Source organism: Lontra canadensis, unplaced genomic scaffold (genome assembly GCF_010015895.1).
Source record: "Lontra canadensis isolate GAN:19392208 unplaced genomic scaffold, GSC_riverotter_1.0 scaffold1, whole genome shotgun sequence".
Lineage (NCBI taxonomy): Eukaryota > Metazoa > Chordata > Mammalia > Carnivora > Mustelidae > Lontra > Lontra canadensis.
The window spans coordinates 15,881,035-15,894,970 of NW_022630995.1; the positions used below are offsets into that span (position 1 = coordinate 15,881,035).

A 13,936-nucleotide genomic window follows, 5' to 3' on the forward strand; every position below is an offset into this window, starting at 1 on the left:
TCTGTCTTTCTCAATCTGACTTATTTCACTTAGCACATACCCTGTAGGTCCATCCATGTTGTCTTCAATGGCAGAGGGGAGAAGATTGAGGAATCAGGAAAAATGGGTAAAGGGGAATGGGAGATACAGGCTTCCAACTACAGAATAAATACATTACGGGAGTGAAAGACACGGTATACAGAATATAGTCAATGATATTATAATAACATTGTGTGATGATAGATGACAGGTACAGTTGTGGGGATCATAGCAAAATATAAAACTTCTTAAATCACCATGTTATACATACAAAATATAAAACTTCTTAAATCACCATGTTATACATATAAAACTTCTTAAATCACCATGCTATACAATATCACTTTGTGTCAGCTTTAGATAAAAAACCTTGTACGTTCTCTGCTTCATTCATGAGGCATTTTGTTATGAGTACATTTATAATCATTATATATTGCTGGAGTAGGTGTGAGCATACAGATTATGACTGGTATTATAAAATATTTTGAGCATCATCAGAAGTAAATTTATAGAAACTATTGTGATAATACTGCTGTGAAATAAATTTAGAAAATTTCTAGAATAAATGTATTAAAATAAGCATTCATGTTTTGATTATTGGAAACATTTCTTAATAAATATATAACATTTTAGTAAACTAACAAAAAATGTCTTATGTCTAAGGCAAGCCAGACCTTTGGAAGAGAACTTACTATGTTCATGTTTTATTTTCTTTCTAGCTTGGCTTGCTTCTGTCATTGTATACACTATATCCGTTATCTTTTGGAAACCTTATTTGTCCATAAAGTTTCTGCAGGACATACGCCTTTGAAAAATTTGATAAAGGTGGGACTGATATGTTTTATAATTTTAATTATTATTGGGAAATTTTGTGTATTGGGTCATCCGTAAAATGGTACAATCATATTTATTTTCCTCATGCTTAGATTTTTCTGTTCAACTGTGTCATCATATCTTAAACATCTGCTCCTGAAATGCCACTTCCTGAGTGACCTATTTCACTGGAGCAGTGTTCAATCAATAACTCTGCATAAAAGATTTGCCATGTCTTTTTGTTATAAGCTATGCATGCTCAGGCACCCTTAATTTTGGAAATACTTAGCACTGAATTCAGATTCTTTACATGCTGCTTGAGGACGAGGGATGTCATACATCAAAATTCCTATAAAAATACATCTGTGTGATAACACTGATGAAACAACACCGTGTATTTATGACAGCTGTCAGTGAAATGACAGTGTCTTTGTTCTTCCAAAAATGGTGAATTCAGGAGTTAATAACCATCCCATCAAATAGCTGTCAAGAAAATGGGAAGTTTTATGAAATATTGAAGTGGAAATATACATTGGATGACATGCTGCCATTCAATTTTCCAATTCTATTTCCAATTTATTTTAATTTCCAATTTAATTTCCAATTTACTCTCCATAGGAAATATTTCCTTATTAAAAATTTCCTGTCTTTTTTGGCAAATACCTGTTTCTTTCTATTGTTTTTCTATTGTTGTCATGGTAATGAAAAACTCAAAAATTCTTAGAAACCTCAAAAATCATTTAGACTAGCTTCTATTCTGGCACAAGATATTAAAATTTATCATATCAGTACAAGATCAGTTTTATAGTCTAGGATTTTTGGAACTAGGAAGTTTCCCTTTACAGTCTGTCAAGATATGTTTTACTAATGATTAAATAATTCATTATTTTATTCACTTACTGTTGGAAAATGAATATTAGTATATTTTATATAATACATTATTTATTATTTTATTACTTCATCCATATTTATTGCTTTATAGTCAAAGACCATTGAAAAATATTTCTAAAATATATTGTTACATTTGCCTTATATCCTAAGTACCCATTTATATTAATAAGGGTTGAGCAAAGTAATCCCTTTCCTTAGTGATATCAAATAGGTACTTGTAAAATGCTACTTTATTGGATGAGGAGGCATTTCATTTATCTTGCTTAGAGCATACCATTTTTCATACCAAAAAAAAAGCTTCAGTGTGTCATGTAGGTATATGGGATGATTTCAAATGATATGATAGATTATATATGTTCGCTAACTTTTATTATGTTTTATTTGTAGGGCTGTGCCTTTTATTGGGGATTTACTTCTTGGATTGCCTACTACATTAATCACCCACAGTATACACCACCGTGTATGTAGGATTTCTTTCTAATGAAACAATACTGATTTGACAACATCAAAACTCTCTTCTAAACTACACAGAAATGATGAACAACCTGGCAAACTTAAAAAAAGAAGCAAATAATGAAAAAAATGTCAATTTTAAATAGTTTTCATATTACACTCCGTTACATTTTTATGTAGACTTAAAAGACCAAATTTGACTGACATGGTTTGATTTATTTTCTCTCCGTAGGAACTCAAGCAAAAATATGAGTTGATTATAAACCTAAAATGACAGATAGCAAAATGAAAGAATGAAAATTAAGAAGAAAAATTCCATATAATCACATAATCACATAAACTCACCTATCAGGTTTTTGAAAATAGACAATAAATATGGAATTATTATATTAAATGTTATTCAATAAGAAAAAAATAGAAGCAATCTGTTTCTGTAACATAAAGTTTATAACTTTATTAAATGTCTTGACCATTGACTCAGATGAAGCACTTTGGAGGAAAACACAATGCACCAAACCTAAATCCTCAGTCCTTAAACGTGGATAGCTGTCCTCATCAAAGAATTCCATTTCTTTTATTTGCTGTGCACTTTTCTTTCTTCAGTTTTTACTGCAGCCCTCGGCACACAACAGGGCTCTAGTGCTATAGGGTTGAGGTTTCACAGGTAACTGACAATTATTTTTTCTGGTCTATTTCTGATGTTTATGAAATTTGAAATGGAAATAAAAGGAATAGTCAGGGTTTATTTTAGATTTGATAAAATAAGTTAAACCATCTTAATATCTGTGCTTGAAGTACCAACAATAGAATCTTTACTAAGATCAGCAAATCTAGTCGAGCATGCTAAAAGTAAATCATTGCGATGTTCAAAACTTAAATTCTTCTAACTACTAACAACTATGAATACTGAAGGGGAAAATTTCTTAATATTATATAGTTTCTAAAAATATTTTATCAGAGATGTACCTACTAAATTTAGAACATTACAGACAGATATTTTTGCTCCATAGAATGTTTAAGTGGAGCCTCTGAAAAATGCTACTACTTTCACATATCTTTTTCTTTTTTAATATTTTATTTGTTCATTTGTCAGAGAGAGAGAGAATGAGCACAAGCAGGGGAGCAGCAGGCAGAGGGAGAAAAAGAAGCAGGATCCCCGCTGAACAAGGAGCCCAATGCGGGACTCAGTGCCAAGACCCTGGGAGCAGGATCTGAACCAAAGGCAGATGCTTAACCGACTGAGACACCCAGGCATCCCAGCATTCACATATGTGATGCAAAATAATAGAAGCTGATTGTTGTTAACGTATGCAAAATATTTACTGAAAACTTAATGTTTGTCAATAGTTGTAAAAATTTCTATTTCTTTTATCATAAGAAATATTATTATGTAAGTGTTAATATTCTCTATTACGATTAGGAAAATGAGGACTTGAAAGTCTAATTTTATTTTTCTCAAGACTCTTAAACGCATAAAATGTAAACAGGCCCCAAATTCTGTGAAGACATATGTAACATTACAATACTGATTCCAACTGGAAAGTGAATAAATACCATGTATAGTCCTATTCTCAACAGATTTGACTGCATAAAAATAATAACATCTGTACCTTTACACACCTTAACTTGAATAAAAAACAACGTATTATGTACTTCCACTACATATACCATTAAGGAAGTCATTTTTCATACTTCTTGAAAATATTTTAAAGTAAATAAGAAACAAATTATCATAATTGAAAACTTCCTAATGGCAGGAATATTCCATTAACTGCAAACTGGTATGCATATGTTCAGGAAACTTAATACATAAATGTTAGTATCAGCAGCAATCAAAGAAAAACAGCCTGTTTTTTTTCTTGCAAAATGTAAAATATTATAAAAATTATAAAAAAAAATTACAGAAAGTTTTGGGACACCTGGGTGGCTCAGTTGCTTGAGCCTCTGCCTTCTGCTCAGAGTCCTGGGATGTAGTCCAGCTCTGCTTCCTTTCTCAGCTGGGACCCTGCTTCTCTCTCTGCCAGCCCCTACCCCCGCTTGTGCTCATTCTCTCTTTCTCCCTATCTCTGACAAATAAATAAATGAAATCTTTTAAAAAAATTACAGAAATTTTTAATGATGGCTAAATTTTTTTCTAGAAAATTTGTTTCAGATTACACGCTCTGTAACTTTGCTTTTTGGAAATAAAAAACTAAAAATATTTAAAATTATACTTTTTGTTCCTGTACCTGTTTTTATCACATCATTATTTATTCTCATTAAAAAATGAAAATAAGGTATGTCTTTACTGTCCTGCTACGTGAAATGTTCTGAACTTCTAAACCAGAGTTCATCCTTGTACTTGAGAGCATTCCTTGATCTCCCTGATTAAATCAGTCATTTTAGCTCTCACATTAAATCCTATATAGATCTTTCTTAGTAACACTTATCAGGGTTGCAAATTTCCCTTAGTTATCTTGTGATTATTATTTGCTTCCTTGTCAGACAGTAATTTTTATTAAGATAAGAGTTGCTTTTGGCTTAGTTTATAATTGATTTTATCACAAGCACACAGTATAGTGCCTGTCCTTTTCCTAATAAGTATTATTGAATGAATGGTCTAGTCTAGAAATAAGCACAAATAAAAAAAAACTATATATATATATATGTGTGTATATATATACATATATATATATATACACACATATATATATATTTTATTTAGCTGGAGAAGAGTGTTTAATTACATGGTAAATGTTGCTTAGTTGTATGGAAAATATAATATTGAGGAATAAAGGATTATAAAAGTGTTCAACACTTTTATGTACATAACAAATATGTATATTCCCAGGGGAAAATCTGAATTTTAACTGATTTACCATGGATAATGGGATTTTAATGTATTTTATTTCCATTTACATTTTTATCTATTTTCCAAATTTTTTCCATTAATGTATCAATGTATTTTATTTCATAGTTAGATATATACACTTTGTAAAAACAAAACTTCCAATACTTCCACATATTTAAATATGTGAATATGCATATATATATACACACATACATATATGCTATGTGTGTATATATATGCATATATATACTATATATGTATGTGTGTATATATCTATATATCTATACATAGATACATATATATATAGCATACGTACAACATATATAACATATATCCGTACATAGATACTTATATAAATTTTTACTAAATTATCCTTTAAGTTTCTAGCCCATGGAACTGGAACTTCCATAAAAGACTTATAAAGAAAGATGTTTGGGGGCTCCTGGGTGGCTCAGTGGGTTAAAGCCTCTGCCTTCAGCTCAGGTCATGATCCCAGGGTCCTGGGATCAAGCCCCACATCGGGCTCTCTGCTCGGCAGGGAGCCTGCTTCCTCCTCTCTCTCTCTGCCTGCCTCTCTGCCTACTTGTGATCTCTGTCTGTCAAATAAATAAATAAAATCTTAAAAAAAAAAAAAAGATGTTTGAAGCAGTATTACTAGTCATATATAAAATTAAAGTAGCACTAATTATGCAGCAATTAGATAATATTTAATGTTTTTAAGCTTAGCTACATTATACATTATGATGCAGATGTTGTCATAGCTTTTATCATGAAAGTTTAATAATATTAGAAAAGCCTTTAAATATATTCTTATAAAATATGCAACATTTAAAATAAGACATTGCAATTTTGTAAATGTGTTTACATAAACGCAATTTATATGTACACACACGTGAAAGAAAAGGAAATGCAACTGTTAATACAGATCATGAGCTTATCAAAAAATTTATTTTTGGTACTTTTGTATATTCCACCTTCTCTGCCATGATAAAAGTAACTTTAGGACAATGTCTTAAATTCTATTTCACTCCTTATTCTATATTATTTGGGAATTTGCATAACCTGTATTTTTCTTTTAAGATGAGAACATTAATACTTGCCTCATTTATTTGTTTTTAGCAGAAAAATTTAAAAATACTTAAAATATTACCTATCATAAAATATCAATGCAAAAAATAAAAGTTGTTTTTATTAGCATATTTCTTTTGTTGTTAACCATTAAAAAACAAGAGCTATCATTGGGTGTCATCTTATATTATGCTATATTATGGGCTGTTAAGGTAACAAATGAAAGATTAAATCTGCCTTTAAAGAGTTTAATAAGAGAAATTAAAAATAGATTCCTGTTGTATTTCAAATATAATTAGGTGACTTAGAAAAAAAGTGTATGTTGAAAGCAAAAATATTTTTATCCCTTCAGATTGCATAAGTATTATCCCAAAGGGTTAATTACATACATCAGAGTACTTTGGATTAGAGGGTAGTAATACCCAATCAACATTGCTTTAGTTATGTTTACCGTGTGGCAATCCAAAATATGAATATTTGCATTACATCTTCTTTTCCTACTTTCTAGCGTTTGGAAACCGGCAAGTCGCAGTATCTGCTATCAATTTTTTGGTATGTATTACTTTTATTACTTGCTATTCATGCTCTAATTGTAGTGCTATTAAGAATGCAAAACAAATTATATTTGAGGATTTCACATGTAGAAAATACGATCTCTTTTTGTATTATATACTTAATGATATTAAGTGGAGTAAGTCAAATGATTACACTGAATCAAGCCATTAGCTCTCTAAATTATTTTTAGCTTTCTAAATCTCTTAATCAAAATGTTCTACTCATCTATGAAGGATGATTAGAATAATTGGGAATCTAATAGAATTTGAAAAAAATCCTACTTAGTAATTCTTCCTATTGTCTATACACTTACAAACCTCTAAGAGCAAAAGTATTACGAGCCTAACAGATGAACATCTAAAAAGCCCTTTGGCATAATGTTAATTTAACTTATTCTGAATGAAAACAGTCTGCTTTTTTGGATGAAATGTCTTTTCTAAGTGTTCTCAATCTAGTTATTTAGATCATTCTATTTAGCTTTACATATGCATTGTTTGAATTGGGAACATATCAATCTGAATACAACAGATTATTATTTCCAAAATGCATTATTTCATTAAACACAGATTTTCTTTCATACCCCATATAATTCAACCATATAACCCATGCTTCTATTCTTTATTTATGTTCTTCTTCATTCTTGTCCTTGATAGATTAACTCCCATGATTCCTGGTCCCTGATGTATTGATAAATTCCCTTGATTGATATATAAGTCTATATCCTTTGTGAAGCTGGTATTGCATAACTTATACCCCACCATTTCATACAAGGCACAGATCATACCACTTTTTTAAAAGTTCTCATGCTTACCTCTGTGTGTGTGTGTGTGTGTGTGTGTGTGTGTGTGTTTTAATTAATACTTTACTTAATAACATCCTCTTGATTTCAGCTCAGGTCATGATCTCAAATTAAAAAGCCCTGCTAGCCCTGAATTTCTTAATAATGTTCCATATGGGCAAAACACATTTAATTTTCACGAATAAATGTGATATTAAGATCTAAGTTTTAGGAAACTAATTCTAATACAGGATTTAAAAACAAACGAGTTGTTTGAGTTTGCACATATACCACCTAAATTGAAGATGCCTACTGTATCATTGTGAACATAACATTCTATATTTCAAGGTTATTTTTTTTTTCACTCACAATAACTGAATGCCTAAGTGTGTGCCTTTCACATTTATCATAAGAAATGCATATGCAAATGGTTTGGAAAGAAAAGCACCTATGTTTAAGTCAAGTGCTTTTAATATTATATTAGGATCATCAGCATATAAGATAATCATCATTATGTAGAAGGGAAAAAAGGAAATTCATAGGTCAATTTTGTATAATATAAAGTTTATAGAAATGATAATTTTTCTGCTAATGTTTGCACAACTTCCTGGACTTTGTTTTGTTGATATATGTATCCTCTTAGAATAAGAAAAAAAGAAAAAAAAAAAGAACTAGCATAAGAAGAAAAAGGAAAAAAAGTTGCTGGAGAACTAGATATATACAAAAAAAAAAAAAAAAAAAGAATCTAGACACAGACCTTATACCCTTCACAAAGATTAACTCAAAATGGATCACAGACCTAAGTACAAAATGCAAAGCCATAAAACTCTTAGATGATGATACAAGAGAAAACCTAGATGACTTTAGGTACCATAATGACTTTTAAGATAAAACACTAAAGAATGATCCGCAGAGATTATAATTGCTAAGTTGGACTTCATTCATCTTAAAAACTTCTGGTCTGTGAGGAATGATGTCAAGAGAATGAGAAAGAAAAGCATAGTCTAGGAAAATATTTGCCAAAGATACATCTGATAAAAGATCATTATCAGAAATATACAATGGGTTCTTAAAATGCAAGGATAAGAAACAAACAGCTAAATTAATAAATGGGCAAAAGACCTTAACTGACACCTTACCAGTAAAGATACACAGTTAGCAAATAAGCATGTGAAAAGATGCTTCAAATCGTATCCTATCAGGGAAATGCAAATTGAGATGAGATAGCACTATACACCTATTAAAATGGCCAAGAATCTGGAACACTGACAACACCAAATGAAGATAAGGATGTGGAACAGCAGCAGGAATTTTTATTCATTGCTGTGGGAATGCAAAATGAACTAGCCATTTTGGTAAACAGTTTGGCAGTTTCTTACAGACCTAAATACACTTTTACCATATTATCCAGCAATTGTGCTCCTGGGTATTTACCCAAAGGAATCATAAACTTATGTCTACACAGAGCCTTACAAATAGATGTTTTTACAACAGTTTTATTCATAATTGCCAAGACTTGGAAGCAACTAAGACGTGCCAAAGTAGGTGAATGGACTATGCTACATCCAGACTATGATACCTCCAGACAAAGAAATATTACTCAGTGCTAAAATGTAATGAGCCATCAAGCCATGAGAAAACACGAGGAAAGCTTGAAAGAATATTACTCAGTAAAATAAATTCTCTGAAAAGGCTAAATACAGTATGATTCCAACTATATGACATACCAAATTAAAAAAAAAAAAAAGAACTGTGGAAACAGTAACAAGATCAGTGGTTGGCAAGAGTTGTGGAGAAAGGAATGAAGAAAAGGTGTACAGAGGATTTTTAGGACAGTGAAAATACTCTGTGTGATACCATGATGATGGATATGTGCCATTGTGTATCTCTCCAAACCCAGAATGTACAACACAGGGGTGAACTCTAATGTAAACTGTGGACTTTGCATGATTATAATCTGTCAATGTAGGTTCATGAATTGTGACAAATGTACCACTCTGGTGGAGGACATGGATAATGGAAGAAGATATGCATGTTTAGGAGGAAGGGATATATGAGAAATCTTGGGACCATCCCTTTGATTTTGCTATAAACTGATCTAAAAAAAAAAAAGTCTTAATGAAAAAACTGTTGGTTAGTATATATATTTTCTGATAAACCCATAATTAACATAGTACATATTTATTCTGGAACACAATGCATGTTATCCCTTTTTTATTGAAATGTATATTTCCTAACTTAAAAAAGTAGAGATTAGGAATTAGAAAAATTTTTATAATGTTATCATAGTGATATGTTATCATTAGTCATAAAACTTCTGATGCAAAAACTGTGTAATATTGGCCTATATTACCAAATAGCATGTCTGTGCAAATGTGTTTTATCCTTTAGAGTAGAGACTAACTTCTCAAGATTATAATAGTTGAGGCATATCATGATGAAACTTTTCATAACTATAGAGTAATCCAAGATTTTCCTTACTCTTGAAATATTAAGATAAATAAGACATGACTTATAATAATTATTATCATTAGAAATAGAGGAAATTACAATAGGTGAAATTCAAAACAAACCTGATTATCAGAGAAACATTTTCTCAGATTCAATTTTTTAAATTATATTTATAAAATGGCTGTTACATTGCTCAAATTATAAACTTATATCTGCCAATAATTAATAATAATGATAACATATATAAATCTTTGGGGAGAGCAGATATATACAGAAATAATATAGATCATTTTCATTCCTATAAAAATGCTATTAGATCTCAGAATAAAGATTATTTATTTTTACTGCAGAAACCAAAGCAATTTTACTAAGACAAAATGACAGAGCCTATTTGATGGTTACAAATTTTGTATTAGTGTTTAGATTTCATCGTTATTATTTTTATTTTTTTAAGTTTAATTGTATTTTCTCAGTGTTCCAAGATTAATTGTTTATGCACTACACCCAGTGCTCCATGCAATATGTGCCCTCCTTAATACCCACCACCAGGCTTACCTAACCCCCGACTCCCCTCCCCTCCAAGGCCCTCAGTTTGTTTCTCAGAGTCCACAGTCTCTCAGGGTTTGTCTCCCCCTCCGATTTCCCCCAACTCACTTCTATCTCCCAATGTCCATTTTTTGACGTGATTATCTGTTTTTTTGTGTGTCGAGTTTGAGGTTATTATTATTATTTTTAATATTTCATTTATTTATTTAAAAGAAAGAGAGTGCAGGAGAGAGAGCACGGCAGGGGTAGGGGCAGAGGGAGATGTGGAGAGACAGACTCCCCACTGAGCAGGGAGCTGGATGCAGGACTTAGTCCCAGGATTCTTAGATCATGAACTGAGCCAAAAGTAAACCCTTAATGGAGCCACCCAGGGGCCCCTCAATTTTATTCTATAGACATATTGTTTTCACCGATATAGTAGAGAATATTCACCTGTTGAAGCTTGCAATAAAGAACATTTGAGAAATTATATAAAAGTGGATCTCTGCAAGTTGGGCTTCTTCTAACACATCTGTATGTTTTACTGTATAAGATAATTTAACATTTAAGTAAAGTAAAAATCAAACCTAATGATAGCAACTTCTTCAAACTTTATTTTTGAAATCATTGTGTTTATATATAATGTGCCAAATGAAGATATTTGATTTAGTGAAGAATTAGTCCAGGAGAAATGTGTAAGTCATGCTGGAAAATGTTCCAGTGTTTCACATTTAATGTGCTTCTGAAATTTTATTCAGTGATAGAACCATATATTGAGATTTAAAGCACTGACCAAATTTCCTAATCTTATTCCGCTCTGAGTCAAGAGGAAATTATATCAACCACTTTTATTCAGGTCAATTAAGCTATAGTGGACAAATTCATTCTTCAGAATTTTAAAGTCAGTGCTTAAGGTGAAAGTTGAAAATATTCACAATTGCTCTTTAAAATACATTACAGACTTGCTAAATTGATGATAAACTATTTCTAAACATATAGATATAGCTGATTTTTCCCTCTCTACCCCTAGAATGTATATAGATATGCATTTTATCTGTAGATAGCAGATGGAAAAGTTGGATTATTTACCACTTTTTTATCTCCTTCTTTTATATTTATTTAAGTGTGTTTTATGTTTTATTTGTGGTCCTATGGGGAAGAGGCACATACTAATAAATTATGACATTAGTATATGGCTAGTGGTCTAACTGAAACCTAAATGCTCATTTTTCCATGGCCTATACTTTGGGTAGAAGATTGATGGTTTGTATTTAGTGGTGTTGTGAAAAGTAGGAAAGAGAAAAAAATTTGGTGGTCGAGTGAGTTTAAAATATTGATTGATAAACATAAAATTAATATGTCTTATCAGAAGAAAAAACATAATTTTTAAAAGACTTTACTCGACAGACAGAGATCACAAGTAGGCAGAGAGGCAGGCAGAGAGAGAGAGAGAGGGGAAGCAGCCTCCCTGCTGAGCAGAGAGCCTGATGCAGGGCTAGATCCCAGGACCCTGGGATCATGACCTGAGCCAAAGGCAGAGGCTTTAACCCACTGAGCCACCCAGACACTCCTGAAAAAACCTATCGTTTTTAAGATATTGTTTGTTCACAAAAATTTGGTAAGTTAATTGGCTTATTAATAAGACTTTTTATCATAAATTCCATTTTGCATTTGGCCCTGTGAGTGATGAAAAAAAAGTATGACATGAAATTTGACTAAAAGGTGAGCAAAAGATAGGAAGACAACAAATATGACAAATTATTAATTTAGTAATTACATGTTTTGTAGTGCTGCCATTTTGTAAGATAAAATTTAGAGAAGATTAATCAATGTAGAGTTATTCTCTGAAGAAGTTTTTAATTAATGACATTGGTAACTAAATTTATCATAGTTTTATTGGGTAATTCATATATCTGACACTTGATTTCATTTAATCATCCTAAAATAACCATCATGAGACAGGAAGTAATATTAGCATTTAGGTGAAAAAATGGAATTTCAGATGTCTTAATCATGTAATCTCTAAAAAGTAAATGATGAGGCATTTGAGCACAAATTCATCCAACAATGGCTCACACTCTTACCCACATTCACCTATAAATAAGTTCAACGATAAAATTATTATCTGAAAATGTAAAATTCAGCTTTTATTCCTATGATTAGTTGAGAAACTTGGAACCTCTTCTAAAATTACAGAACTATTACATGTGAAGAAATCCATACAGAAATTGTTGAAAAGATCAAAATCAGATATATGGTAAGAGATTCATATTTAATTCATATTAAATTTTGAATATATACCTTGTGTTAATCAGATGAGGTGTATATATGACAAAAGAAAGGGTACTAATTTCTGAGGACACATTACAAATTGGGAACTTTTTATTTAAGATTTTATTTATTTATTAGTGAGTGAGAGATCACGAGCAGGGGTTCAGGGACAGAGGAAGAAAAAGGCTCCCTGCAGAGCAGGGAGCCCCATGTGGACCTGGATTCCAGGACCCCAGGATCAGGACCTGAGCTGAAGGCAGATCCCCAACCGACGGAGCCACTCGGGCTCCTGCCGACTGGGAACGTTATTAACCCCAACCCTGGAGATGTCAGTAAGACTTATGATTCTTAGATGGTCATGGTGGCCTATTGACTGGGAAGGACCGATGACAGACAAGCAACACATGTCTTTGTAGGACAGTACTGTTTACACTCGGTTTTCTAAACTACATTGAAACCAGGTGGGCATCATACTACCACCGTTGCAGTAACAGGGTTGCTACTGTGCCAATGAATTTAGAGCATGCATACCTATGCCAAGTCTGTATTCCCTGACCTGACTTTTCTCTTCATGGCATGGAAACTTAACCTATTAAACAAGTACAAAGCATAGAATCAGCACAACCAGATTTTTAACAAAGGAACTTTAACCTAGTTATCAAAAGGGATCAATAATATCTTCAAAGTTTCTAGCTCAGTGTGACTCATTATGTTAATTCAATATAGATCTACAGTGGCTTTTTTCATCATTGTTAGGGTACAAATTTCCTTCTCCCTGCAGTTTGAGTAATAATATATCTCTTGGATCTTTGGAATTAATATATCGCATGAATATTGGTAAGTTTATGAAATATAATTTTTAATTTTTTAAATTTTTATATATTTGAGAGAAAGAAGGGGCAGGGAGAGGGGTAAGGGGAGCAGCAGATGGAGAGGGAGAGGCAGACTTCCCACTGAGCAGGGAGCAGGTCTTGTGGCTAGATCCCATGACCTTGGGATCTTGACCTGAGCCAAAGGCAGCCACCCAATACACTAAGCCACCCAGCTTCCCCTATAGAATATGATTTTAAAAGAGGAACATATAGATCACACTGAAAAGTTTAAAATATTTTACAGATTTGTGAAGCTGGAAATCATTTCATCAATGTAATCTTGGCTCATCCCAATCATACAGGTTAGTCCCTTTTTCTCTATATCTCTCTAAACAATGTTACTTACTATTTTTAAAAGACTTTAGTAAACAATTTTTAAAGCAATAGTTGGAAATATTAAAGTCAATATGT

General features: G+C 31.8%; 1 protein-coding gene across 3 annotated transcripts in view; it reads left to right on the forward strand.

The window, feature by feature from the left end:
• TECRL (trans-2,3-enoyl-CoA reductase like) overlaps positions 1-13,936 on the forward strand; it is a 97,912-nt gene that overhangs the window by 75,271 nt on the left and 8,705 nt on the right. For 2 of the 3 annotated variants that reach the window (XM_032849247.1, XM_032849165.1), the window contains exons 6-9: positions 738-843; positions 2,110-2,182; positions 6,582-6,625; positions 13,770-13,827. In XM_032849247.1, the coding sequence (XP_032705138.1) occupies positions 738-843; positions 2,110-2,182; positions 6,582-6,625; positions 13,770-13,827 (281 nt within the window). The remainder of the gene's footprint in view (positions 1-737; positions 844-2,109; positions 2,183-6,581; positions 6,626-13,769; positions 13,828-13,936) is intronic. The other variant, XM_032849318.1, reaches the window with a different exon arrangement.